General features: G+C 45.4%; 1 protein-coding gene across 2 annotated transcripts; it reads left to right on the forward strand.

Moving 5' to 3' along the window:
* Positions 1–1,317: 1,317 nt before the first annotated feature.
* On the forward strand, positions 1,318–26,347 carry SLC49A3 (solute carrier family 49 member 3). 2 transcript variants are annotated; one of them, XM_041407655.1, is made up of 10 exons: positions 1,318–1,456; positions 10,290–10,448; positions 11,316–11,535; positions 17,219–17,295; positions 17,413–17,550; positions 18,109–18,225; positions 19,762–19,914; positions 21,730–21,887; positions 22,898–23,010; positions 24,436–26,347. In XM_041407655.1, the coding sequence occupies exons 1-10, from the start codon at positions 1,328–1,330 to the stop codon at positions 24,588–24,590; spliced, it is 1,419 nt and encodes a 472-aa protein (XP_041263589.1). In that variant the 5' UTR covers positions 1,318–1,327; the 3' UTR covers positions 24,591–26,347. The 2 variants fall into 2 exon arrangements, with proteins under 2 accessions (XP_041263589.1, XP_041263590.1); XM_041407656.1 differs by lacking the exon at positions 24,436–26,347 and adding an exon at positions 23,818–24,028.
* Positions 26,348–27,772: the final 1,425 nt, after the last annotated feature.

Raw genomic sequence — 27,772 nt, forward strand, 5'->3', positions numbered from 1 at the left:
AACATGTCAATCAATTATATTACCTTAATATTCCCACTTGCTGTTACAAAATGTCAACTGGTATTACTAAATGTCAAACCCTAATTCCAGCTAAGGGAGACTAGAAGGCACAATCTATCAGTCAGTAAAGCTGACTAGCTTGCTCACCAGCACAAATAACCCATGCTTCTCTCTACAGTGAAACAACAGGCTTGGCATGGGCTAGAAATGGTTTCTTCATCTTAATTTTCCTCTCTCCATTCCCTACTCCTCTCCCACCCCAGAAAATTTCAGCTAAAGTTGTTCATGAGAGAATACTGGCATGCAGGATAACCTCCTTAACCACTCTTCCAAATATGCTCAATGCATTTGGCATAAAGTCCTTCTAACAATAAGTGACCTCAGCCTCTTACTGAGAGGTTGATATCGTCTCAGCAGGTTGTGGTGAGGAATGGCACAAGGATTTCAAAGGTCTGAGCAAGAGGTGACATGGTGGATGTTAGTATTTTGGGGCCATTTCTGGAGTCCATCAGCCTGTCTGCTCAGTACGGCTGAGGCCGAGCATTGGTGTGTGGTGGGCGTGGGAGGGTGATTACACCTCAGAGTTGACATAAAGACGCCAAGGCCCTGCCAGTGTTCATCCGATCTGAAGTCACAGGTCTTGTTTGGAAGCAGTGGAGACTTTTCTTTTGCATTCCTTTGCATTTTTTCACTTGGTGAGTTTTTGACTAGGAGACAACATCTACATCGGGGAAAGATAGCAGCAAAACCAGTCATAAAAATCCATAACCAAACTATATATCCTGCGGCTGATAGACCACTGTGGGTCTTACCATTCTCCCCTTATTCTCCTCTAATTCTTTTTCTACTCCAGTAAGCGATCACCCCTCGGACAGGGCTGCTCCCGGAAGGCTTCTCCCGGCTCATGCCGCCACCAGCACCCGCAGCTGCGGCAGATGCCGCTCGGGTGCTGCCCGGAGGCGACAGCTAACGGTGACTACCACGGGAACGCGGAGCCGTCAGCGGGCATTAGTGATGGTGGCGACGCAGATGTTGCTTTTTTAGCGACACACGAGCAGGAAAGGCGTCTCCTTGCCAGGGCAACCCCCGTCCACACACCTCAGCAGCCCCGATGCGGAGCGCAGGGCTTTCCCCCGCCGAGGAGCGCGGTAGGCCAGACCCGGCTCCGCGGGGAAGGGCTGGCGCCCGGCCCGGCGCGGCTCCGCAGCGAGGGTACGCCCGCAGCGCAGCCCCAGCCGCGCCGAGCCGGGCGGGACCGCCCCGAGGAGGCCGGGAAGAACGGCGGGGCGGGACCGGACGGGGCAGTGCCGAGCCGAGCCGAGCCGCGATGGAGGGCTCCGAGGCGGCCAGCCTACTGGGGGAGAGCAGCCTGGGGCCGCCGGCCCGGTTCAAGACGTACCGGCGGCGGTGGTTCCTGCTGGCCGTCGTGTGCCTGCTGAACTGCTCCAACGCCATGGTGAGTGCGGCCGCCTCTCCCGGCGCGGGCAGCCGCTCCCCGCAGCCGGCCTGCGGCTGGGACGCTCCTCCGGGGTGCTGGGGAAGGGGGCGGCAGCAGGGTGCCCGAGCAGCAGGCGGAGGCGCAGAGCAGGCAGGGCACGCAGCCCTTCCCTGCCGCCTCGCTGTGCAGCAGGTCTGGAGAGCAGCTCTGGCCGCTGCTGCTGCTGGTGCGGAGGGAAGACGGGCTGACATGGCTCGCCAGAGCCAAAAGCACCTCCTGTTTCTTCCTAGAAGCAGCCAGGCAAATCCTCAGAGCTCTGCCCCAGTGCCCTGTCTCAGATCCACCCCCTCATCCTTGGAGCACCGGAATCGGTTGTACGCGAACAGTTCAGAGAAGCCTCAGCCTGGCCGTGCCTTATGGACGGAATAACCGGCTTTTACTTTTGAACTTTGTCGTTTTACTTATGACCTAGGCCTTCACGCTTTCCTTTCTGACCGGTGGGATCCGGGGCGCCGAGGGGTGGTGACGGGGGAAGGGCAGGATGGGGCGGGAGGGTGTGTGGGATCTCCAAGAGCACAGCAGGAAGTACCGCAGGAAGACTGGGTTGAAGCAAAATGTGTCCTGGAGCTCCGCGAAAGTTGCTGCCGAGTCCACTTCGTATGCCATGGGGAGACAGAGAAAGTATTCATCCTTTCTGAGGGTCACATGTTTCTAGCCTAAGAATAGCAGAGCAGTGTTGAAACGCCGTGAGAGAGGAGCAGGAGTTAACTCTGCCGCATCGCTTGCCCGTGACAGCAGATTTATCTGGTCAGGAAAAGAATCAAGTTTCCTTTCAGGGTCTATTGCATATACAGAACGCTATAGGAGTGATTATGCACTAAACAGATGGTTTTATGAACTTGTTTTTGCCTACTCTTGCTGCCTTGTTCTGAGAGACTTGAAAAAAATTGCATACCAGATCATACCCCACCTGTTGAACAGATTTAAATTCAGTCATTATAGAGATAAACCCATAAGGTTTCCTCTTATCAAGGCTTACTATATGAAAAAGAAGCCCAGATCTTCGGTCATCAAGTCATTGAGGACATTGTTGATAATTATCAGACTGATACAGACTTATTCATATTCTTGAGGATTACCATGCTGTGAATACGGGCTGTCTGGCAGACAAGATCAGGCCCTGCAACCTGCAAACATTTAAATGCTTTGAAGGAAGATTAGCTATTCCATGATGCAAGAGTGCTGGAGTAGAGAAATGGAAAAACATAGTGAAAGTTTGGCTGTATATGGGAAAAAAAAAATGAATGCACCTTCTGAATGGAAAATCAGTATATCCTTTAAGAGTGTAAAAAAGTGTACTGCAGAAAAGCCCCACTGCTTGCTTGTGGTTAAATTGGCACAGCAATGGAACATTGTGTGACAAGAAATAAACTCACCCTGCTAGAAGTGGATGGTGACAGCATGGATGAAGGAAACTGTACCAAGCCTTTTCCAGAATGTCTTGTAAGATTTTGACTTTGCTGAAATCTTAAAGGTGAAACAGAAGGGCTTCTTAAAATGGGTCTTTTCAGTACACCTGCAGTATTACTGTGTCTCCAGTGTGTTGCTGAAAACTTTGTTTTCAAAGTTTTCAAAGCCCTGGAAGATTGACCTGTTCTGTCTCCTTTGTATCTTGATAACTTCCTGACTGCCCATGGTATTATTTTTCCACGGTATGAAATTAGTCCAGAAATTTACAACTTCAAACTGAGTGCCTAATAAATATCCTAGAGTGGAATTACTGTTTCTAAGCCATTGCAAATATCTGGAATGGCAACTATGCTAACATAAAGTTGTAAGCAGACATTTCCTGATGCTGAAGTTTTTTCTAAACATTCCTGATAAAAATCACATTAAAATGGACATAGTAGTTGAAAGTTCATGACATAAAAGTGGTTGGTTGCTGTTTAAAAGTTGCAGATGAAAAGATTAATTAACCAGTTCTGTGATGTGAAAAATTGCACTGAAATTTGTGTCCTCAATTCCTGTGCAGCACTTTGTTCTATGTACACCTGTGTCAGGCTATCTGTAAATGCATGTAGTAAGGACACATGACTTTTGAATTGTCTGACTGGGACCTTATTTTGGCAGACCAAGCCTCCAGAATAATGCCTTGTATTCCTTATTCTTGTCTATAGACATGAAGTTTTCTGTTAGTGGCCTTTGCTGCAACTAGCAGCGGCAATCAGTACTGAGTGGGGGAGACTTTCAGTATCAAGAAGCCAAGGTAGAAGCAACTTAACAAGCAACAGCACATTTGGTCGTGCAGCAAGGACAGGCTGAGAAAGGAATATTTCTTAGTCTGGTTTAGAGTGTGATTGAGCAAAGCCAGACCAGATCGTGTGGTGATGAAAGAGGCACTCTTCCCTATATCCTCCTTCTCTGTTTCATCGTGTGAAATCCTTTCATTAACTGGAGCAGAGTGGGGTTAATGTGATATAGAGGCTTTTACACCAGCAATAAATATAGCCCCTTACTTGCGCTTCTATTACTGACCTGAGTTTAAAAGCCTCTGTCTCTCCCTGCTGTACAAAGTGGGTACTACCTTAGCAAGAATTTGTTATCATTTCCTAAATAGGGCTATTCTGGGCTATTCCTAGCTGACAATATAGTGTAAGAAACTCCTGCCTTATCTTAGGCAGCTGCTGCAGTGCATAGCTCCTTCCTTTTTTCCTCCTTCCTGTGAAGCTGAACAGGTGGGAACTTTCTATTTCAAAGGAGGGACTTTCTCTTGCTTTAGCACTGGGGACACAGAAAAAGACAGAAGAATGAAACCAAGAGTGTTTACTTCCCAGTTCTGTGTTCACCACCATGAGCAAGCTGGGAAGGAGCAGGGGAGCAGAGGGTTGGTGCTGGCTCACACTTGGCCGAGTGGCTCCTGACTCACTAAGTGGAGGACTTACACCACCACTCAATGTACTTGGGAGAGGAAGGAGAGCTGCACAAGTGGAGCCTGGCATGCTCCAGGGCAGGGTGCACACGCTCCTCACCCACACCTGTCTGCTCCAACAGTGCCCCTGTAGTTACGCGTGCGCACACAGCTGCTGCTCTTTTTTCCTGCTACTTCTCTTGAGAGCTGTAGAGACTGAAAGTGACATCTTGGCAAGGATCTGGCCTTTTCTAAAGATCACGCCTCTGTCCTAATGTCCTAAGCTCCTGTGTCAGCATGGGTGCTTTCAGCTGAGCACAGGGGCTGTTTGGTTCCAAACTGTTTGGCCCTTTTAACCTTGAAGATGAGGACTCTGGTGTAAGGGCTTCATCATCCAGTTTCAGGGGAGAAGGAGGCAACTTCCATGTCACAGAAAGACCTCTTACATCACCTTATAAGCTGTCTTCAGGTGTATAAAATAAAGCATGCTGGAGCTGGCAGAATTGCTGTAGGCAAAGCCTGTGTGGGGACTGGCGAGCTGTGCTGGTGCCTGTTACAAATCAGAAATTCCCATTTCATGCAAGACAACCCCCTTGGCTCCTCGTTTTAAAACTGTACATGAAAGGTACTGCAGGGGGATTTCTACAGTCTCTTTCTATAGTCAGCTGTACAGTATGTTAGACAATGAAAAGCACTCCATTATAGCAAACTTTCTTAGCTGATACCACCACTGACATGGCAAAGTGGCCTGATTCACACCCTGCCTGATTGTATGTGCTTGCCTTTCTGCAGATATTTTGCTTTCCACTTTTAGAATCTTGATTTGTTCATGAGGAAAGTAGGCACTGATTACCAGCTTGCTTTTTGTGAAGAGCATGTTTGGCACTGCTTTTGACAGAGTTGTACCTGGTTATATGTGTGATGCATCAATATATCATTGCTGCACTTTGAGATTCATAAATTTTGCATCTGTCATGTATGCTGTTTTCAGCATACATGACAGCTCCCAGCTGTTGCTTACCAAAGTGTAGAGCCTGTGTGGAGTCCTGCCTTCAGCTACCACTTTGCTACCACTGCAGACAGAGAAAGGTGTCTCACCGCCTACCTCCTGCTGAAATGAGAGGAAGGACAAACGCTGACCTCTCTTCAAATGGATGGAGGGAACCAGATCTTGCAGGTGAAATTGGTCCTGGAGAGTCTGTGTGGTAGTGGAAACAGTGAAGGCAGTAGGGTGGAAGAACTGAACTACCTGATTCTGGGAGGAAGAGAGTGGGATACCTGTAAACCCTTACATATCAGCTGAGGGTTTACAAGGGTATCAGAAAGAACAACATAAAAACTTAAAAATGGAATCAGGATGAAATCAGCTGTAACCTGTTTTGGTTACAGGAATGCCCATGCAGGCCTGCAGTTGTCATAAGATCATGATCATAGAATCATAGAATGTTGTAGGTTAGAATGGACATTAAAGATCACCTAGTTCCACCCCTCTGCCATGAGCAGAGACACCTTCCACTAGACCAAATTGTTCACCCAGCCCGACCTTGAACACCTGCAGACATGGAGAGTCCATAACCTCTCTGTGCAACCTGTTCCAGTGCCTCGCCAACCTTAAAGTAAATTTCCTAATATCTAATCTAAATCCACCCTCCCTTAATTTAAGGCCATTCCTTCTGGTTCTAGCACTATATGCCTTGTGAAAAGTCCCTCTCCATCCTTCCTTTCAGCCACTTTTAATGAAGATTAAATCTCAGTTAATGGAGAAGAGACCAAGCAGTTTCTGGCAGGTGCAGGAGAATTAAAATGTCAGCTAGAAGAAGATTTAAGCAGAGGGCAAGAGAGCTGAAAGTGGAGCCAGAACAATTCCCAACATCAGTATTAGTCAGATAGTTTGAGTGTCAGTGCCCTGGCCCTGGTGCAAGCTTCATTGTTAAAGAAGGTGTGGAGGGGCCCTCCTGTGACAGAATATGAGTCGACTGTGGGTGGAAAACATTTATGTCCTTTTCTTCTAGTGTTGGGGCATGGCTCCCCAGACAGCTGTGTGCAGTGGGAGTTACAGCTGTACTCCAGTGCTAACCGGAACAGGCTTGTGGATCATCAGGGGCCCTTCTGTCCTCTTCCTCAGCTGCTGAGCACAAGTTTTCATAGTGAAGAGTGTATGCTGAGGTATGTCTTCCAGACCAGACTAACATGCACTGGAGCTTTTGCTATCTTTAAACCTAGAAACCACAGTGAGATGAAGATGTTTCTGAGGCTTGAGCTCAGAAGAGGAGTGTAGGAACTAAAATTCCTGCCTTTGGAGAAGAAACAGCGTCTATTATTACGCTGGCTGTTGCAACATCCTGCTAGATGCATATCTGAAAATAGGGAGAAGTCCATACCATATGATGAAGGAACAAATACTGTGATCTAAGACATCAGTGAAATAACGAATGATATTGGATTATACTACAGGAGGAGCTGTAATTTGAAAACAACGAATGTAAAATCTGTGAGAGATTGCTGGGGCAGTGAGTTTTGACAAGTGTCAGAGGATCGTGCTCACAAACTCATTGTGGCTTTTTGGCTTGCAAAGATAAGAGTCCCTGTGATTTAGTGGCTCTGCATGGGTTTCCATGTAAATCTTGATTAACTTGCAATGGTCCAGAAAGTGAACTGCTGCTGCCTTTCATCATCATCTGCTCTAACTTGTGCCAAATTGAGAATTTGGTCAAAGTTTGCCAAAAGGTTTTCATTAATTGTAGCACTGGCAGGGCTTTGAAGGGATATAAGCTGTAGTAGGTGAGTGAAAATTGCTTGTCAGCATCACAGTTGGGAATTGACTTTGTGGCATCTATCGAGCTACATTCAGAGAAGCAACTGTGAGCAGGGATGAAGCAGTGCAGTGCATAGCAAGGACTTGTCTTGATGCCTTCTGCAGCTCACACTGAGGCTCTGGTTTTGTGTGGCCTCTCAGGCAATGGAGCAGCATGCAGCTTGACCAGATCATGAGGGTGTATTTCCACAAAATGAAACTTGTTCAGGGACTGAAAATTGCAAGGACTGAACAACCCTGCAAGAGGTATCTCTCTGTTTCTCCTTTCTTTATCTGTCCCAGAAGCAACAAGCTTCTGGGGTCTGACATCCTGTAACCCCACACATTGTCTCTCCCCTTGTCACTGTGATGTACAGTGATAAGCTTTGATACAGGCCATTCAATTAAAACTTGGACTTGATGATCCTTGTGGCACCCTTCCAACTCAGAATATTCTGTCATTTTGTGATTCTGTGGTATTGGTGTGCCAGAGATGAGTGAAGAAAATGGCCCTTGGGGAGTGATGGAGGCCAGAATCTTTCTGTCTCTATTCTGCATCTTTGGAGCTTTGACCTCACCAAGAGAGAGCTGCATCTTCTTTACCTGTTCTACCTTAGGATTAGCTTACCTCCGGGCAGCCCCTGTGCAGGGGCTTTGGCAATGCAAAGTTTCAGAAAATTTGCCCCTTGGCAATGCAAAGTTTCAGAAAAGCACGTTGGATAAGCGTTCTAGCTTCCAGCAGAAGAGCTTATTAACTGCTGTGGGTGAAGTTACCATAACTGGGAAAAGCAAAAGCAGAAGGTGGCATACTGACTGTGTATTTCCCTCTGTAGGCAAAACTCCACAATGCCGCTTTTGGTGGCCTCTTTGGCTGCAGTTGCATCTTGATCTCCATTGCCCAGTTCTGAATTTCTATGTTAGAGCAACACATGGTAAACAATGAAACATACATTTTCTCTCCAGACCCATAAATAGACCCAGTTCCTATTTTGAGGGACAAGCTCATTCTTGAACAAGCTGCAACTTGCCACCCTCAATGCTCTCACATGGATATGCTAGGACTGGAGCTCTTGCTCAGAATAGGAATATGGGGCAGCTCCTGTGCTTGGTTTTCTTCATGAAATGGTTTTACTAGATCTAATGGAATTGTGCCAGTGCTTGATCCCAGATCGCCTAGATGCATACAGTCACTGAACAGAAAATGCTGTGCTTTGGCTTGTGGCATCACTTTCCTAAAGATGTAATGCATGATTGAGCATGTTGTGTAGAGGAGCAGGAGGGGTGAAAATGTATCTGAAGCTGGGTTACAAAATGTATAATCTCTTTAATTGTGTCCTGGGAGAGTGTTTCATCACCACCACTCCTGCATAGAAGGCATTGAGGAACCCAGAAGTGCTGTTGTTGGAAATACACAGCTGGGATTTGTTTAGCAGCGGTTTAGCATCCCATAAGGAAACTAATGCTCATGCCTCAGTAATGCTTGTAACATCTAAACAGTTACACTAGCATTAAACAATTAAACTCTAATCCCAGTCTGATGGAAGTCTGGAAAGTGACCTGGATTTGTCTCCTTGTTGTTTAAGAGAGCAGTTTCCTTCAGCACCTAGCATCTTCCTTCACCAGGCTGTAGAAGCTGAGTAAACACCAAATCCATCCCCTACCTGACCTCTGAATGATGTCACATAGGTGTGTCTGAGCCCAGCATACTGATGTGAGCTTTGAATTGAATACAGGAGGTACAGCATGGCAGCTCCTTTCAGAAAAGAAGAAAGGGCTGATGCTAGGAGTCCTTGCCAGGCTGCTGAGAATTTATTCAAAACTTCTCTGTTACTACCTTTTACTCATTGCATCTCTGCTAGGTGAGAAGCCTAGCTAAAGAGTCATTTGTATGTCACACAGGCTATTGTCATACAGTGACTCTACGGAGAAGAAAAGCCCATCTCTCCTCTGCTCCTGTCTAATGGGGTAGTTTTTATGGTCCCTATCATGTAAGAAAAAACAACCAGGAACACTGGAAATAACAAGTAGCAGTTTGTAGGAGCACACCTTCCTCTGAGATTATCCAAGCCTTTTTCGTTTACACATAAACCCAGCATCTGATGCTGGGTGCAGGATGCAGGCTGTGAAGAGGAAGCTTCTGATGACAGAGGGGAGTACCTGGAAAGCAACTGTGGCTGTAGTTCTTTTGTAGAAAGCTATAACTGAAGTTTTTGTTCACATTTCTGCAAACTTTATAACCTTGAGTATTCAGCAGCAGCAGGATCATCTAACAGTGAGATAGCCTGTAATCAACATTATTGAATGGTTAGGCCATTTGACAGGTTAGACCAGTCCTTTTGAAAAGCACCAGGACGCATCTTGGCAAATAATCTACAGAAATATCCTCTAACTTGTAGTACCTCATTTTCTTTCTTGTGGATGTGATCTCAGAACCTAATTTTAGGATCAAGCAGTTCTTGTCATTTGCATAAGAAAGCAGAAGCAGACAGGAACCATGAAATCTAAAACAAAGATTAGGGAGTTGTGTTCATATATGGAACTGAAAGAAAAATGTGGATAGTTGTTGAAGTACCTCTTCTGTGTGTACCTCCCTGTTACGTCTTCTAATACATTAAATAATGCAATCTCTGGGTAATTTTCTCTCTGTTGAGTGTGTCTAGGAAGGCAGGGAATAATGTATCTCTTGGCTGACACATAGTAAAGTTGTTCTTACAAGGCCACATCCAGGTGTTACAAATGGAACTGAAAATACCAGTCCAAGTTTAAGGGGATCGTAGCTGCAGAGAGGAGGTGGCATATTCTATTTTGTTTATGCTAACACAGAATGAGTCCATGTGGTTTCCATCAGGTAAGTGCATCAGAGCCAACCTGTTCAACATGGGGACAGGAAAAGATACTGACTTCTACTTTTGCCAGCCTCCAGCATCAGGACTAGGGGACTGGGGGTGAAGCAGTGAAATGTATGGGGTGCTCTGGGCCATGTAACTGCAGACACTGAAGGTTTGAACTTTTGTTACCAACCTTAACATCACAATTTCAAGGAGAGACTTGGACAGCGAGCCTCCTCCCAGCTCAGTTTGAGGGGATGCTGAATTACTGTTCCCTTGGGGGGTGTTCATGCTTACCGATTTTTGGTCTTTGTTTGGCAGCTGTGGCTGACGTTTGCTCCTGTGGCTGATAAGACAGCTGCTTACTTCCACATTTCCCTGGAGACCGTCAACTGGCTCTCAATGGTGTACCTCCTCATCTCGATCCCATTTGGCCTGGTGGCAACATGGGTCCTTGACAGCGTGGGGCTCCGCTGTGCTGTGAGTTGAAGTGTTCAGCTTCCCTGAGGGAGTTTCACCCAGACGTAGCAGTAGAAGCACAAAACAGTAATGTACATGCTTTAAATAGGAGTCTTGCCAAATGCTGCAGAGAATTAGCATGTTGAAAGCTCTATCCTAGTTCAGTAACATCAGCTCTGTGGCGATGGTGGAGAGAGCAGTGGGAAAAGTCAGAATAAAGTTGCATGTTTGCCTTTTCCAGCTTTAGTTTTCATTGTCTTAGCCAACTGACAGGGACAGATGACTGTGAGCTGACTCTGTGAACAGCTTTCTGTGATTGGGTCAGATTTGGTGTGGAAAAATCTTAGCATCACAATTTTGTTGACTGGGCCAGTTTAAGGAATAGCAGGACAGAGTGCAAGCAAGAGATTGTCAGGTTAGAGCTTGGCCTCTGCTAAGCCAGCTTGCAGTCTGTACACAATCCCAGAACTGTGTTGTGGAATGCAGCACTGAAACACTAGCATGCTAATAGAATAGAAGAACATTTGCAAGATCCATAAGCTGCATGATTCATTGCCATTATCTTTGGATTGTCACAGCAAAATACGGGTGATGGCGCAAACTTGAGGTGTGATTAGTGAACTTCAGATTTCTCATCGATGTGGTTTTTATATGGAGTTGAGACAGCCACCTTGCTCCCTGTCACCCCAAGACACTCCCTAAGGAGTTGGGTAGGAGCAGGAGCATCTTGCAGTGGCCCAGAAGGGTGGGGATGGTCTGCAGGCAGTGATTACTAACACCCAGTGTCTCCTGTAGTGCATTTGAGACCTTGCTCATGCTAATCTATTGCATTAAGTTCTGCCCTTCAGGCTTCAGCACACAAACCTGTTTTGTTTCTGCTCACTGCAGGTGGTCCTGAGTGCATGGCTGAACATGGTTGGTAGCATCACCCGGATGTTCAGCGTTCTGAATTTTCTGAGCTTGGGTTCCCAGAATTATTGGTATCTGTTTGTTGGACAGTGCTTCTCTGCATTAGCACAGCCTCTTATCATCTTTTCACCAACAAAGCTGGCAGCACTATGGTTCCCAGACCACCAGAGAGCGACAGCAAATATGATTGCATCAATGTGTAAGTGATAGCTGCAAAGTAACGTTGCTGCCTCTTGTGAGCAATTTGTTTGCCTTTCAGAGGCAGCAGGCAGAGAAAGTCCTTTGTACTTCAGCCATTTGCCCTTGCAAATACAGCTCCACCCAAGAGTCTTGTAGCCATGTGCAACAACACAGGTGAACAAGAAGTGGATATAAGCCACATCCAGGTGCAGTGCTCAGTATAAGCCATCCAGACTCCTAACTTTCTTCCTCTCTTCCAGGACCAGGTTGTCATTTTTGCCTAAATATCCCATAGGTTGACGACAGCCATTAATGTTACTAAGTGTTTAGTGGTCTTAGTTTTGCAGTTTCTTAGGAAGGTGTCTTAAATTGCATTGTAGTGCCAGTGGTCACAGTTGCCAAGTTCTGTAACTGGATAGAGGTGAGGTGAGGCTGCTGTGGCAGTTTTGCCCACCAGTTCATCCAGTAGGAAGGCTGAGCACGTATTCCTAATTGGTGTGTATGCACACACAAACAAAATATACTTGTCTGTATTCACAAACTTGTTGGGGATGCTGAATGGCAGGACTATCCATGCAGAAAGCATACCTGCCTTGCTAAGTGCCTGGAATGTGGGAAACTGGAGGAGAGGCACCAGATAAGCTTGCTTTAATCACATTCCTCTCTTGGCTTCTTTGGGCACAGATAGAAACAGGATACTGTACCTGATAGACCTGTTTCCTCCCCTTATGTGACATTTTACCCAGCAGCCAAAGAAATCTGTTCCTCTTTTCCCCAAGGACTTGCGAGATGCTCCAGAAACTGGGCTGGTTCACTGGCTCCAGCTGTGAAGTCTCACAGTACCTGCATGTGTGTGGCAGCCCCATCTGTCCTTCCCTTGAAACAGCCAGCAGCTGCCTTCCTTCCCCATTGTCTTGAAGCTGTAAGGAAAAGTTAGGCATGGGGAAAGAAGAGCACCCCTGTGCAGCTTTTCTAATGCTGCTACTGGACTAGAGCATGGGCGCTATTGTTTAGCAAGAATGGATCTATGGTGTCAGAACAAATAAATAATTTTTGCACTGCTTTTCCTAGAATAGGGTGGATATGAGGACTCACCTGGTTTTCCAGTGCTGAGACAGACCTTCACCTCTGCTGTTGGAGAAGGAGCTCTGTTGTCAGTGTGGTACTATACAAGCATTACCAAGGACCACTGGGCACTGCCCTGGAGGACAGCAGCCTGCAAACAAAGGGCTCTTTTAAGTAAGAGAGCAGCCAGAGAAGCTAAAGAGCATTTCATTCACACAGCATCCTCAGTCTTTACAGAACCAAGTTAATCTAGCTATGACAAAGAGCAAACTTGAAGAGCAAGGAACAGTGGAATCGCAATACCTGAAGCTGTTCAGTGTCTGGCATGTTGGGATGTCAGAGTGCAGGCTGAATGGGCTGTGATTGTTGTCTGCTGCAACACCTGCATGTTGCTTCCATTAATAATGTCTGGTTACATCCATAATGTATGCTGTACAGTAAGGGATTTAATTTCAAGAAAATTTAAATACTGCCTGGAAGGAGCATCTACCACAGTCCCAGTCTTTTAATCCGGTGGTTAATTGACTCATGGCAAATGTCAACATCTTGATGCTCTTTATGCCCCATGTATTCAGTCTTGTTGCACCTGTCTGTCGGGCAATTATCAGCTCTTCTTTACTTTGTCTTGAAAGCCTGAATGGCTCCCACCCAGCCACTTTACAGCCAAATTTCCCTTTGCTTCTTCGCACTTGTCTCCATTCTTTCTGTTGCTGATGTGAGCTTTTTGTGTCATCTTGCTCCAATTTATCAGTGCCCACTTCCTGTGTAATTAATGCTGAGTGGCACTCAGCATTCCACTACTGTCAGTATCAGTGCTGCATACAGAAACTGGCTCTACAGCCTCCTTGTCTATGGTAGGCTTCCGTGGGCTTTTGTGATAAATATGAACCTTGCGCCCAGGATCCTGCTGAGCAGCTGAAATTACTATGACTCAGCTGTCATAATGATTAGTGACTCAGCTCAATTGTTTGTTCTACGCATCATTTGTAAAGACTTAAAGAGAAGCAGTGCAAGGCCAAGAACTCATCCCCTGTGAAGATCACAAGAAATTCTCCTGTGTCAGAAGTAGAAATAGTTGTCTGAGTAGGAGTCTTCATTTACTGAAGTCTCTTGGTATATCACTTTCTTCACCCTGAAGAGTTCCAGTGCATCAGAATCACTGACCACAAAACACACAGCCCCACTGCAGAGTACTGCAAGCTAGTCCACCAGGACCCCTCGATCATAATGTATAGTTGATTAACTCAGTGGTCTCCTTTCCATTCATTATCTAGGCCATGTAATAGCTCTTCCCAGGAAAAGAAGGCATCTGAAACCATGTAATTACCCAAGTGGTCTCAATGCTTTCAAATTTAGCCCAATGCTCACCTATACCTTTCCAACCCTCATCTACACTTTCTGGAACTGCTTCAGCATGTTGATAGTTCATGGAAACAGCTGACTAGTTCACAGGCAGTCCCCTACAATGCCCAGTTGCATTTCACCCCAACAGAGAAGATGTAATCCATCTCCTTGGAAACTGCTGTTTAATTAGAAGCAGGTAATGTACTTAGAAGCAGGTAATATTTTACCATCATCATAAGCTAGTACTTTCTCAAGCACAGAGTAGAAATGCTACAGTTTTGTGCTATAGGATTATTAATGATGCCTCAGTATCATTATAGACAGACAGGGGTGGAAGTTACCTCTTGGGATCATCTTGTCCAACCCCCTGCTCAACCAGAGTTGTCTAGACCAGCTTGCCCAGGTTTATGTTGAGTCAGGTTTTGATTATCTCCATGGATGGAGATGTAGCAGCTTATCTGAGCATCTTGTTTCAGTGCTGAACAGCTATCACAGTAAAGAAGTTTATATTCAGGTAGAGTTTCCTGTGTTACACTTTGTACACCACTGAGAAAAGTCTTTATAATTGCTCATCAATGTTCTTTTCTCCAGGCTAACTAGTCCCAGCTGTCCCAGCCTCCTTAGGTATGAGGGATGTTTCGGACCTGTAATCATGTCTGTGGCCTTGACTGGACTTGCTCCACTAACTTGGTGCCTTGTATCAAGGAACACAACATTGGACTTGGCACTCTCTATGTTTCTCACCAGGGCTCAGCAGAGGAGGAGGATCATGATCTTCCACCTGCTCTTCCATGCAGGCCTGCATACTGTTGGACACCTTTCTGCAAGGATTCATAGCTGGCTTATAGTCAACTTGCAATCCACCAGCACCCCATGTCCTTCTCTGCAAAACTGCTTTCCAGCAGCTTCTCCAGGCTGATCAGTCCCACCTCTTTTAGTGGCTCCTCACGTGACAGAAGCTCTAGTCCTCTAATCATCTTTTCTCTTTTCTGGACCAGTAAATTCATGTCTCTCTCACACTGGGAGCCTGAGAACTGCTCACAATTCTCCAGATGTGGACTTGACAGTGCTGAGTAGAGGGTAAAGACCAGCTCCCACTGACAACACTGCTTAATGCTGAGCCCAGGATTGTGGTAGCTTTCCTTATGAGAAGGCTGTGTTGCTGGCTTATGATCAAGTTGGTGCGCACCAGGACTCCCTGCCCTCTCCTCATCTGGTCCTTCTTTGCAGAGTTGCTTTCCGGTTGGTGAGTCTCGACGGTTACTGGTGAATGAATTATTATTCTTCCCAAGGTGCAACATATTATTTCCTTTAGTCAAACTTCACAAGGTTCCCCTTTGTCTATTTCTCCAGTATATTGCAGTGCCTCTGAGTGGCAGTGTGGCCATCTCTTCTGCAAGTCACTCCTCCCATTGTCGCATCATCTGCAAACTAGCTGTGGGCGCACTCTGTCCTATCATCCAGGTAAACTGTATGGCCCCAGTATTAACCCCTGTGGTGCATCACTGATGATGGGCCTCCATAATAATGATGACAACCCTCTGGGTCCAGCCATTCGGCTGGATTTCAGTTCATCTCACTGCTCACTTGTCCAGACAGTACTTCATCAGCTTGTCTGCAAGGTTGTTATGGAGACAGTGTCAATTGCTCTTTCCTCATCCATCCAGCAGTCATTTCACCGTATAAAAGCTACCAGGTTAGTTAAGCATTTTTCCTTTTCACCTTGTCATCCCTCATGTGCCTGGAAATGGTGGCAAGGATTGATTATTCCATGACCTTCCCAGGGAACACAGTAAAACTGAAAAGCCTGAAGTTCCCTGGATTCTCCTTCTTGTTCTTCTTGAAGATGGGAGTGACATTTGCTCTCTACCACTCCTCAGGAGCCCCTTGAAATTGCTGTGGTCTTTTAAAGGTAACCAGAAGTGGCCTTGCAGTGGAAACAATCTGTTGCTTCCACACTGATGTGTCCTATCAGTCCCATGGATTTGTGTCTCTGGCTTACTTAATGTTCTCCAACCTAGTCTTTCTCCATTGAGGGTGGATCTTTATTGCTTCTAACTTTACCTCTGATCCCAGAGCTGAAGGTCAGTCTTACCAATCACAGAAGAGATGAAGAAGGCATTGAATACTTTGATGTTTTCTGTGTCCTTTATCACTGAGTCTCCTGTCCCATACAGCAACAGGTGCACATTTCTCTAACTTTCCTTTTTCTGCAAAAGCACTTAAGGGTACCTTTCTCATTGCCCTTCACCAGACTCACCAGGCTGGCTTTGGCTTTCTTAACCCTATCCCTGCACACTAGTAGAAAAGCAGCTTTACTTCTTTGACTATTTGCAGAATGTTGTCTTAACATTAAAAAATTGTTGCTTGCAAGCTGAGTTCCCAGAAGTGCTGCTTCACACACTGCTCAGCTCCAGTCCCATAGTAATGCAACTGCCTCCTCCTATACAAAATCTGCAAGATTCTCTGCTGCCATGTAATTTTTGTACTTGGTAGCAGAGATCAGTTTGTGTACCTGCCTGGTCTTTGCAAAGGAAGTATAAAGGCTTGAAAGGTCTCATGAATGACCTAGTGTCACTTTTTTGTTCATGGCCTTTTGACAAAGAAAAGTAATAGCATCCTGGTGACCCTCATAAAGAGCATTGCCAGCAGCTTGAGGGATGTTGCCTGTCTACATCTGAAGAACTGTTTTGGGTTGTAGATTCCTATATATAAGGAGGACATGGACATATTAGTGTAAGTGCAGTTAAGAAGCCACTAATACAATTAAGGGAAATGAGCATTTGTCATGGCAGTAGAGGCTAAGAGAGCTGTGGCTGCTCACCCTTAAGCAGAGGAATCCTCTACACAATGTATACATGCCTGATGGCATAGGGAAATACAGAAAGAAAAACACCTCTGTAACTCCTGCTATGTAACACCAGGACAGATGAAATGGATTTGCCCATTTTAATTTTGTTCCTTCAGCTTGACATTTACTGAGGCAGCCTTGTGAGAGTGAGGATATCATAATCCATAGTTGAAAAACAGTTTACAGGAGTTAGGAGTTAAAGGGAGATGGTTTTACAGAATGGATTTCATGGGCTTGAGACAACATATGTGGCAAGAGTAAGACTACACAGTCAACTTCTCCAAATGTTTCCCTTCTGGCTCTCTCTATATATGCCTTGTTTTGTCCTTGTTCATTACAATGCTGCACACTGCAGCTGGGATGCAGCTGGCAGGCAGTAGGGGTGGATACACGATCCTGACTGCTTGCATGAAAAAAATGTTTCTCTTCTCTTTCCTTCCAGCCAATCCCTTGGGCATTCTTATAGCAAACTTGTTGTCCCCTGCACTAGTTCCTGAAGGAAAGCACATTCCATTGATGGTAAATGAAAACTGCTTTAATCAGTCAGCTGGGCAGATTTGGGTCCAGCTGATTTATTTGTTTGGAGGTGGTGGAGCTGGAAAGAGTGGTAACTTGTCTTGTCCTTCTGTTGCGTAGCTGGGTATTTATGCTGTCCCAGCAGTAACAGCCTGTGCTCTAGCAACTCTGGGGATTCACGAGAAGGTCCCGCCAACGCCTCCATCAGCCAGTGCCACCAACTCCAACTCACAGCCATTCTTCACAGGGCTCAAAATGGTAAGTGTTGCAGCATAGGGACTGCTGTGCTGGAGTGAGGGATGCAGCTCTGCAAGGCGGGGATATACTGAACAATCTGCTTACAAAACAGACTCTGAATGCCACTCCTCCAAACCTGCCATGGAAGCCCCTTGAAAGAAATCAGTATTCCTTCCTTCCTCAGGCAGTGGAAGCTGCCCACAGCAAAGGTGCAAGAAATGCTATCTGACCATTCAGCTGTGGGCTGGGAGCCATTTAGATAGCTCAAACAGGCTGACTTGGACTTATCCAAGAGGAGCACACAACCTGAATCTTCTGAGCAGATATGGTAACAGGATAGCACATGGCAAAGCAAAAGAAGAATTTGAGCACTGAAGAGTTCCTTCCTCCCTAACATGGTCCCCCTTGTAACTTGTCCTCTGGCTGAACTGCCAGGACAAAGCCACACCTTCCTCAGTGACCATGGGGTTACCTTGTGAGCAATTTCAAGTGAGGAGTCAGAGCCACTGACCCTCAAGTCTGCTGTCACAGACAGATCTTTTTCCTCCTCCACTTATTTACATTAATTTCTTTTTTTAGCTCCTGAGAAACAAGCCATACATCATCCTGGCAGTGTGTTTTGGAGGAGGAATTGGGATGTTCACCTGCTTTTCAGCTCTGCTAGAACAGATCCTTTGTGAAAAAGGGTATTCAAATGTGAGTCTTCTTGCTTTTCTCCCCATTGTCCACATTGTCTATGATACAATCATATTGATATTCCCTCATAAAGGACTCAGAGCAAAATGAAGACAATTGAATATGCTGCAGTCTCATATCTTATTTGTTCATGTTATCTAAAATAGATTAAGCAGCAGATTAATCCAGAATGCAATCAGACTCTTAGTATAATAAATGACCTGCATTTCCATTATTGCCCATGGCCAGGCTCCCACTTGTAAACAAAAAAATTTTTAGGAAAAAAGAATATTGTGATTTTTCTAAGCCACTCCAGAGCACTGCTTTCTATGCAGCCTTCTGTCACCTACTCCAGAGCAGAATGGGGCCCAGGCAGGCCCTAGAGTGAAGCTGAAAACCAGCTGATGCAAGCCTTTTCCTCTTTGCACAAATTTACATGAAGTCAGGGCAGCAGAAGAGGTAAGTGGTACTGTGACAGCTGTTTATTCATTCTTCTCATGACACCAGCAGGTGCTGCTCTTACAGTTCAGCACAGTATGTGTACAGCTGGTTCCTGCTGCTCTCTCCCTCCTGCTTATTAGGAGCTCTCCCGCCCGCCCCCGCCGCCCAGTTCAGGTGTTTCCTCTCAGCAGGTTGCACTTCTGTCCTGGTGTTTGTATTGCCATGGGAGTCTTCTTAAAACACTTCTCCAGCTGTTACATATGCACATTAACATATCTGGTCTCTATACACCCCCTCTTCAGCTCCCAGATCTGGCTCAGGGCTCCATAGCCAGGTCACATTTTGCACACTTCAATGGCTTTTAACTGGAAACCTCTTAAACTTTGCAGCCTTGCTTTCTGCGCATCCTGATTTTGTCTCTGTGTGACTGGCTTGCCCTGGCCATTTAGTCCAGAGAAGCTATTCCATATACCCTTTCCTTCCAGTGCCCCTGAGGGTCCCAAAAATGTTTTTCCAAGTTTGTTGAAAGCTTCTCTGCTTTCAGGATTGATGTCTGTGTTTGAATTCTTATGGAGTTGAAGAAGTGCTATAAGCATGTACCCTATCCTAGCCACTGCTCACTGCCTCTCTAGTTAGACTTTGACACAGCCGGTGTCTCCTCTAACATGCTTTGGGTGTGCCACTGCAGGTCCCTGGTAAGAAAAGGGCCAGGAGGATAATTATAAACATCAGCAGGTACCAAGGCAGGTGGGCTTGTTGCCACCAGTGTGGACAAAGCACCTGACTGCCACTGGAAGAACCCTGTGGCTCCAGGCTGGAATATTTAATGCCAGGGACCTGCTCTGGCTCTGCATCCAGCCTCCTCTGACAGGTGTACGGAGACTTGTCATCCTTTGGGAGTGCTTGTCACCTTGCTGTCCCCACACACTTGTAAAAGCACCTGGACTCTGTCATTTGTTACTCAGAGCCCTCTGAAGGCCTCAGCTACTGCAATGGGCAAGGAATCTTTTCCTACCTCAGGAAGTGAACCACTGGTAGCTGACAGATGGGTCAGTGACATTAAAACCTTTCTCCTAACTGCTCTAGTTTCTCATTACTTGTTCTTCTGTCCTCCAGGATTTTGCTGGCCTGAATGGTGCACTGTTCACAGTCTGTGGTTTGTTGGGTGCTTTTCTGCTAGGCATGTATGTCGACCGGACAAGGAAGTTCATAGAGTCCACCAAGATCAGTTTCTGTCTGAGTGCACTTGCCAGCATCATGTTCGCAGTGGTGAGTTCTCCCTTGCATTGTGCCATTCCCATGAGCTTATTTCTGTTGCTATCTGATAAATCATCAACTTAAACCAAGGTCATTTGATGTCATTGTGTTTATTAAACCCTGTGTTATGCTTTGGGATTATCTCTTTGGGCTGGGAATTTCTTGTTTTAAAGAAAAACCCTTTACTGAGGATTTGACAGTGACTGTGGAGCCTGAGACAGACTGATTTGGGATAAATAGGCATAATTTTACTTCTCTGTACTGGCTCACTATGTTTGCATACTAACTCCTGAGACCATTCTTTCAAACACAAAAAGAAAGGGAATTGCTAAGTATTTATATCACAAAAATAAACAAGAATGTCATATTTTTCCAGCTCCTGCCTTTAACACTGGTGAGTGTGTTAGGGTTGTAACATTAGTGGAAAGCACCTAGTTATATTCTAGTTCTGAAGTAGTTCCTTGAGGGGGACAAGAGAGGCAGAAGAGGAAAACACTTGAATTCAGCCAGGAGAATGCACAACCTGGAGACTTTACAGCCATGGGGCCAGGTTACAAGTACTGCACTCGAGCACAGCCACTGCCAGTGGGAGCCAACACACAGGAGGAATCTGTTCACAACACACAGCACCACAGAGGACCCAGAATGGTGCAGGTTTCTGCTTTCCCAGGAGCCTTATGCTGTGCATTTCTCTTGTGTAATAAAAAACACAGACTTTCACTAGAGGGTGATCACACCTTCCCTGGCAAGGCCCCAGAGATGGTAGCTTCATTTGGAAGAGACAGACAAATATAATGCTTTTGTCAATGTAGGACAAGATGCCTAAAGCACACCTTGCATTTTCCACTTTCATATTCTGGCATTTGTTTTGAGGATGACCGGAATACAAGCCAGCTTGCCTGGACTCAGGTGAAGCACTGAATAGGTAAGAGGCTATGTTAGGAGCAACAAGCAAACCTATTCCTCCTGCCCTTCCCTCCTCACCTTCATCTGATACAGATGAACTGTTAGCTCAGAGTAGTAGAACAAAAGTCGCCCATTCAAATCTGTTTGATCCCTTTGTGCTTTGAACTCAGATTCCCAACACATAGAGTTTTCCTTGACGTAGCCAGTTTAGCTGGGTCAGGTTTCCTGCCATCCCAGGACAGACACCTTGTACTCCTCTGTGGGAATTTATTACATGGTCAAGGAAGGAGGAACCAGCAGCATGGCTGCAAGTACTTTGTCTTTAGTAGCATTGGCTGAACAAGGTCATACTCTTTCCTCCAGAGTTGGAGACAAGGCTGTTGTAGGCACTAAACTAATCTTCAGGTTCTGTAAATATGTCAGATGTTTTTTTTGTTTGCTTTTTTGTTTGGGTCTTTTGATGTTAAAATCCTAGTGTTACAAATGTGTGTCTGACTGATTTTCCCTGTCATTGAGCTGCAGCAACCCAGAATTCTCACAAGTAACTTAATAGAAACGTAATTTCCAAAATGTTATTTTGCTTTGGGACAAAGGTGTGTGTTTCACTTGGCCCTAGAGAGATGTTGAAATACTACTGGTAAGTTACTGACCGGTGAAGTTACTATAGTACAACCAGACCAGTGCTTTTCAGATAATTCTGCTGATCCTCTCCTTACTTCAATTCAACAGATAGCTCTCCATTTTGTAGCCTTCTGTTGACTCTAGAGGGCTGAAAGTAAAAAATTGATTTCCGTAAAAGGTAGGGAATATACTGGTGAGTCATCCCCTGAGACTTCCTGCAGGTTAAAGGTTCAGAGACTCTGCACAACAGTGCTGACATTGAGACTTTGGTATTGTTTTTTTTTTTTTTTTTGCCTGCAGACTTCTCGGTTCAGACATCAGGCCATTATGTTGGCCATCACCAGTTCACTCTTCGGTTTCTTTGGTTTTGCCATCTACCCCATTGCCATGGAGCTGGCTGTGGAGTGCTCCTACCCTGTAGGAGAGGGCACATCTACAGGCCTGATTTTTGTTGCAAGGTAAGCAGATTAAATCCAATTGACAGATGAGCTTGGGTTGCAGCACACACAGACACACACAAGGGTGTGGGTGCAGATACAGACATCAGTGCTTGCTGTCCTGATGAATGTCTTTCTGGTGTCTGTGCACTTGCCCCTGGCAAGGGGAGCTGGTTGGCTAAGCCATAGAGTTGAAGAGCTAAATGCTTTAAAACAGGGAGGACTATGTGGAAGAGGTGTAAGAAACGCAGTAAGAAAGATGAAGGTCTTCCTTGGCTGGCACAAAGCATGATTTAACTATGCCCAGCACCACCTGCCTTTGAAGTAGATGGGGGTTGCATGCCTGATAGAGGCACCCATTCCCACAACAGTACAGGGACGAGTCAGTTCCCTGTGCTCTGTTGAGGGACAGTGACTGTCCTTCCAGTTACCAATTTACCTGCCTGGTAAATTAAGGTATAAATAAGGGCTGGGTCTGGGCTTCAGCAGGAATGACTTGCTGGAGCTCTAAGCAGTGACACCAGTGACCTGATGCCATGTGTTTGTGTCAGGAGGAGGTGCAGCAGCAAGAAACACCAGTGAGGGGCATCAGACACTGCCTTTGAAGGCTGTTGTCTCTTACTGGTTGTAGACTTAGTGACTGCTGCCAGCCAGCTGTGAATGAGGAGGAGGCTGAAATCATAACCTTTTTTGTATCCTCAGTTCTGCAGTGAGAAGTGTTTCCAAGTCTCTGCCCAGTGAATATGCCTCAGGTTTTTGTCAGGTGTAGTTCAACACCTGCTCACCTTCAGAGGGAGTATATAGTGATCCTGCCACACTGGCCCTGTGTCTGGAGTTGACCTGGATACCCTGTGGGACAGGACCAGTTAACCAAATTTTTGGGCCAGAGGAATCCCACAGCAGCTTTCTCTGCTAGAAGGACCATGCTGCAGAAAGAGGCATCATTCTCTTCTGGCTGGGGAAGGTAGCCCTGTCTGCAGCACTGGTACCTCAGGCAGGTAACATAACTGCGTGTTGGCTTCTCCCCACAGCCAGATTGAGGGTGTGATTTTAATGATTCTTCTACAAGCTCTCACTGTCCATGTTTCTGAGGATCCATTTTCCACCTGTGCCCTTGATGAGGATGGAGCCCTGGACTGGACAAGTACGTATGTCCTTTAGAAATTATGCTGGACACTTAGTTGCACCCCATGTACTCCCCACTGTCCTCCAGGTCTCAGTTTGATGAACCCTGCAAGTCTGATTCCTATTGTAGAATATCTTCTAACCCCCTTTCTGAATCTGATGGTGCACTCCTTGCTGCTCCTGCTAAACCAATCCTGCAAGATTGAAATAGTAAGAACTCTAAAGCCACTGCTGGCTCTGGGTTAAAATTTCTCTTGCAGTCACCCTGCAGAGACTTGAGTTTCATAAAACTAGAAGGCAGTTGTTCTGAGGGGAATACATTGTCCGTGTAGTTCATAACCAGGGCTGGTTTTCATATTGGAGGCCAAGGTTACAAATGCTTTGACTGAAAACTACATGTGTCTGTTCTGCCTGTATTTGTAACATACTCGTATAGCTTTGTTTCATTTACTCCAGATTTCCCTTCCTTTCCTAGCTGGTCAGAAGAGACAGTAACTGAGAACAGGAGCACATGAGTGTTTTCCGTGCAGGCTAAACCCTAGTCTTGATCTCTCAGCTGGTTCATATTTGTGTAATACTGACACCTGGGGACACCATAAGCAAAGGCTGACCATCACCTGTTAAATATATCCTGCTTGGCTGAGCAGAAACTCCCCAGAATAAGGTCTACTAGCTGTAAGGAATTAAGGCTTCATAATAACTGTCCCCAAAAAGCAATTTGACTGCTTCATCTCTGAAAGCCTGCAATTTGCCATTTAATCAGATCAGAGCTGGATCTTGGGATTAGATATCCATTCATATTCCTTTTGTGGTCTGATACATACAGGAAAATCTGTGGAGAAGGGGATGAAGATGTTCATTTGGGACACTGGTGAAATTAGAACTACTTCCAGGCTTTGTTGCCTAATCTTTTAGATATACTTTTTTTCCCCTTCAGAAAAGATTCTTTAAACACAAATTTGTCATTAATAAAAGTTCATGTTAAATGTACTTTTCTACATGTTGCTCTCAGATGATATTACAAGGAGCACTACCTGTGAGGACCTATTTCCTTGTGGAGCTGAAGTGATTTGATTCAATCTTTTTTGTAATGTTTTTCACTAACCCCCAAGACACATATGTGTACACTTATAGAGGGACGCACACTCCTACAAGTAAAATGTGTGCTCCGATGTAAGACCTCCAACCTGGGGGGTCATGCAGGACACAGAGTTCTGGAAGCCTTCCACATTTTACCTAAATACTCTTCCTATGCTAGTGTTAGGTAAAGCAAGTTTTGTCTGTTACCAAACTGGTAAAGTCCCATTGTGGTCTGCACCCTGTCCTCAGTGGTATCCCTTGGAAGGAGGTCAGACAGAATGTGTCATTTTGTGGAATTGACCTGTAGATTTCTGTACCCATGGGAGTTTTGGATTCACTGCCTAAAAGTGTATCTCTCTCACAGCTCCAGTACTGGTGCTGGCTGGCCTCTGCAGTGGTATGGCTTGTTTCTACGTCATCTTCTTCCACACTGATTACAAGCGGCTCCATGCTGAGACAATCAGTGCTGATTTGGTCAAGGCAGAAGATGCAGCGACAGCACATGTTCCTGAATCCTAAACTGACCAAAAGGGGATGCCAAGGGTCAGGACTCAGACTATTGGGCATGGACCAATCCTGAGCTGGTACGATGGGATATTTTTGTCATGTTGCACAACAAGTAAGGACTAGAGCAAATAGCACCTTGGCGGCGCATCTCTCAGTCTTGTGTTTATTTGGGGATCTGGGCTGTTAGAAAGGCTGTCCTTCTAGAAAGGTTAAAGTGGAAATGGACAACTATGTTCTCAACTAAAATTTTTAGCCAACTTGATTCAACCTAAAGAAATGCTGCAGTGGAGGGTAGCATTGTATTTCAGCCATTTTTAAATTTTCATGTACATGGATCAAGGGTGAAAGTTTCAGAAAGATGGAAGCTGTGCCTACCACAAACCCAGTGTAAAACATCTATTTAAGGACTGCGGTACAGCATAACAACTCTTCCACTCACGTTGGAGCTAATTGTGCCTTTTAGCTAAAGGGCAGTAGAAGCTAGAGCATCCTTCCATTCCAGTGGGGATATGTAAGTATGTGATCTGTAATACAAGTCTGTTACAATGAGTCACTTTGTATCCTACAAGAAAAGAAAAGCCTTGCCTGTAGTGCCCCTATAAAAGAAAATATCAGTAAGCAGCAGAAGTTAAATACAGCAGCATTTCTCACCCCTCTGCTTCTCTGCTAAATGCTGAGACATTCAGGATTAGCTTGTTTTACTTGGGATTCTGTTTCTTCACCTCTTTTGCAGTTTCAGTGGTTTGAGTTTTCCACAAGAAGACAAACTTGCTGGTTTAGTATTAGACTAATGTGATGCTCTCCTATCAAGCATCACTCCTTGGGGAATGACACTGTAGTGCCTGGCATGGCAGAAGCTGTGCAAAGGTGACGCTTTAGTGCAGGGACTTGTCATAAGTTTCTTGTCATAAGTTTCTGCAGGTGACAGAGGCTTTTGGGAGGAGACCAAGTAAGAAACAACATCAAAAAACGCCTGTTCTCTCTTTGTTCTTTACTGTTAGATGAGATGGGAAGTGACACAAAAGATCCCTTCTGGAGTTCAGTTACACTGACAATTACAATGGGTACAACTGTATTTTTTCATTTTACAGTACTTCCACAGCAGTGTAACGTCCTGCTTTGAGTTCAGGTCTAGGTGTACTACCTGAGAAATTCTTACTTTATAACACATAAAAAAAAAAAAAAAAATAGATAGCTGGGATTTTGTGATGCTTCATGTTATACGTATTTCAAGAGAATCTGAGTACTTGCTGATTAAGGGACCTTGATGCAAATTGAATCTGTGACTAGCTTTATCCAGTCCAGCTAGGAGACAATCCCAATGCCAAGAACACACTGTGTCTGGGGAAAACGTACAAAGGATCTTTCTCAGTGCCTAAATTCTCTTCCCCATTAACAACTGGAAGGCTCTGCCTTTGCTAAACGTGTTTGCATCCTTCTAAGGAGCCTGCTTGTTCCTACAGCTCGAGCTGTGCTCTCACTAGGAAGCACTGATGTTTGACAAAAGGAGCAGGAAAGAAGTCTGAAACCAAAGTGAAACAAGATTGTTTAAACCTGTCAGAGGAATGAGATAGCTGTCTTTTGCAAAACTAGCTGGTCAGTTCTGCAGCCCTAGAACTAACACACCAAACAAATTAATGCCAAATTTACCTGCCACTTCTGAATTCCACTGTATTGGGAAGCAAGAAGCACTTGATATTTTATAATTTTATATATTTACAAATGTTTATGGTTTGTTTTTTTTTAATAAAGGGTGGTTTAAGAAAGGATTAACCTCTTCTCACTGTATCATCTTTTAAAAAGTATTTTCTAGATGCAAGGTTATGTTGGATCTGCTGTGCAGTACAAAGCAAAGGCTGCAGTATTTGCTAGCTGTGCTTACACTGACAATGTGTGAAATATAATCTCAGAGTAATCTTAGATTCTTAAAATGACCATGTGAAGTTAGCTGTAGGATAAACTATGGTTAGCTCTGTTTTGAAGGATAAGTTAAAGAAGTAAGGAAATACTGCTAGCAACTGTCTCCAAAACCTGCTGTTGCCCTGGTGAGAGAGTCTGCCTTGCACCAGCTGAGACACTATTATCTTTATCCAAGCACATAAAAGAGATGACAAAAAAGGGGAGACTTTTCTGTCTACTAATGCATGAGACATAGAGGTGTGTAAGGCTCTTTTTGGATTCCTGATGAGTAGTTGCTCTCTCCCTCTATGGTTTGTCATACCCTGACAGCGTGCCATAAAGGTGTGATGGCACTGCCAAGCAGTGAGGCCAGACAGCTCAAGCAGGTACCTGCTTTGCAGCATCAGCTGTTCCTGCTGGCTCAGCTAACTTCACATTTTGTGTTTAGAGCAAAAGAGGCTCGAGTGTCCATGCTAGTCTGTAATCCACCACAGCTGAAGAAGACTTTCTGCTGTGTTCTCTTCAAGATTGTGTAACTGATCTATCTCACAGCTCACTTATAGATGTGCCTTTTCTTGGAAAACTTATGGAAAATGTGAAGCTGAAGTCTTAGCAGAACAGAGGGATTTTGATGTTAAGACCTGGGCCAGGTATGCTGGGGACCCGTGTCCTTTCCCTGCCAAAGGAATGGCCTTCCATGACCCCAGCAGAGACCTCTACAAAAAACCTCTCTGGAAAACTGCAGAAAGTCTTCTGCAAAGGTGAACACTCCTGGCTGTGGTTGGGTCTCACTAGAGCCCTCCCATTTTTGTGAAGTCAAAGGAGAGGAGATGGGACAGTCACGTCACTAGTCCCATTACAGCAGTGGATCAGAGAGAAGCCCTCTGAAACAGGCAGGGGATACACAATCTTGCTGTGGCTGCAGTCTGAGGTGTGCAGTGCACCCTCTCCCTACAGCAGTTCTGTCTAGGTGGGGACAGCAGACACCACCAGGATAGATAGGACAGATCTGAAATTGCAGGAAGAGACACATTTCTCCTGGGGCAGGGACAGGCAGCAGACCTGCATACAGAACACATGCTCAGACGGTGCACCTCCTGCAGCAGGTGGCTGAGCTGCAGAAGGCAATGAGAAGGCTGCATAACATCAGGGAGACTGAGAAGGTGTTAGCTAGCTGGTCAATGCTCAGCCTGCAGTGACCCCATAAGCCAACGACCAAACAGCCAGAAAAATTCCCTCACCAGCACATATGGAAGGGAGGGCCTAATAATGCAGAAGAATGGAAGCTTGCAATG

The sequence above is a fragment of the Onychostruthus taczanowskii genome, unplaced genomic scaffold (assembly GCF_017590055.1).
Source record: "Onychostruthus taczanowskii isolate IOZ18803 unplaced genomic scaffold, ASM1759005v1 scaffold272, whole genome shotgun sequence".
In the NCBI taxonomy this organism is placed as follows: domain Eukaryota; kingdom Metazoa; phylum Chordata; class Aves; order Passeriformes; family Passeridae; genus Onychostruthus; species Onychostruthus taczanowskii.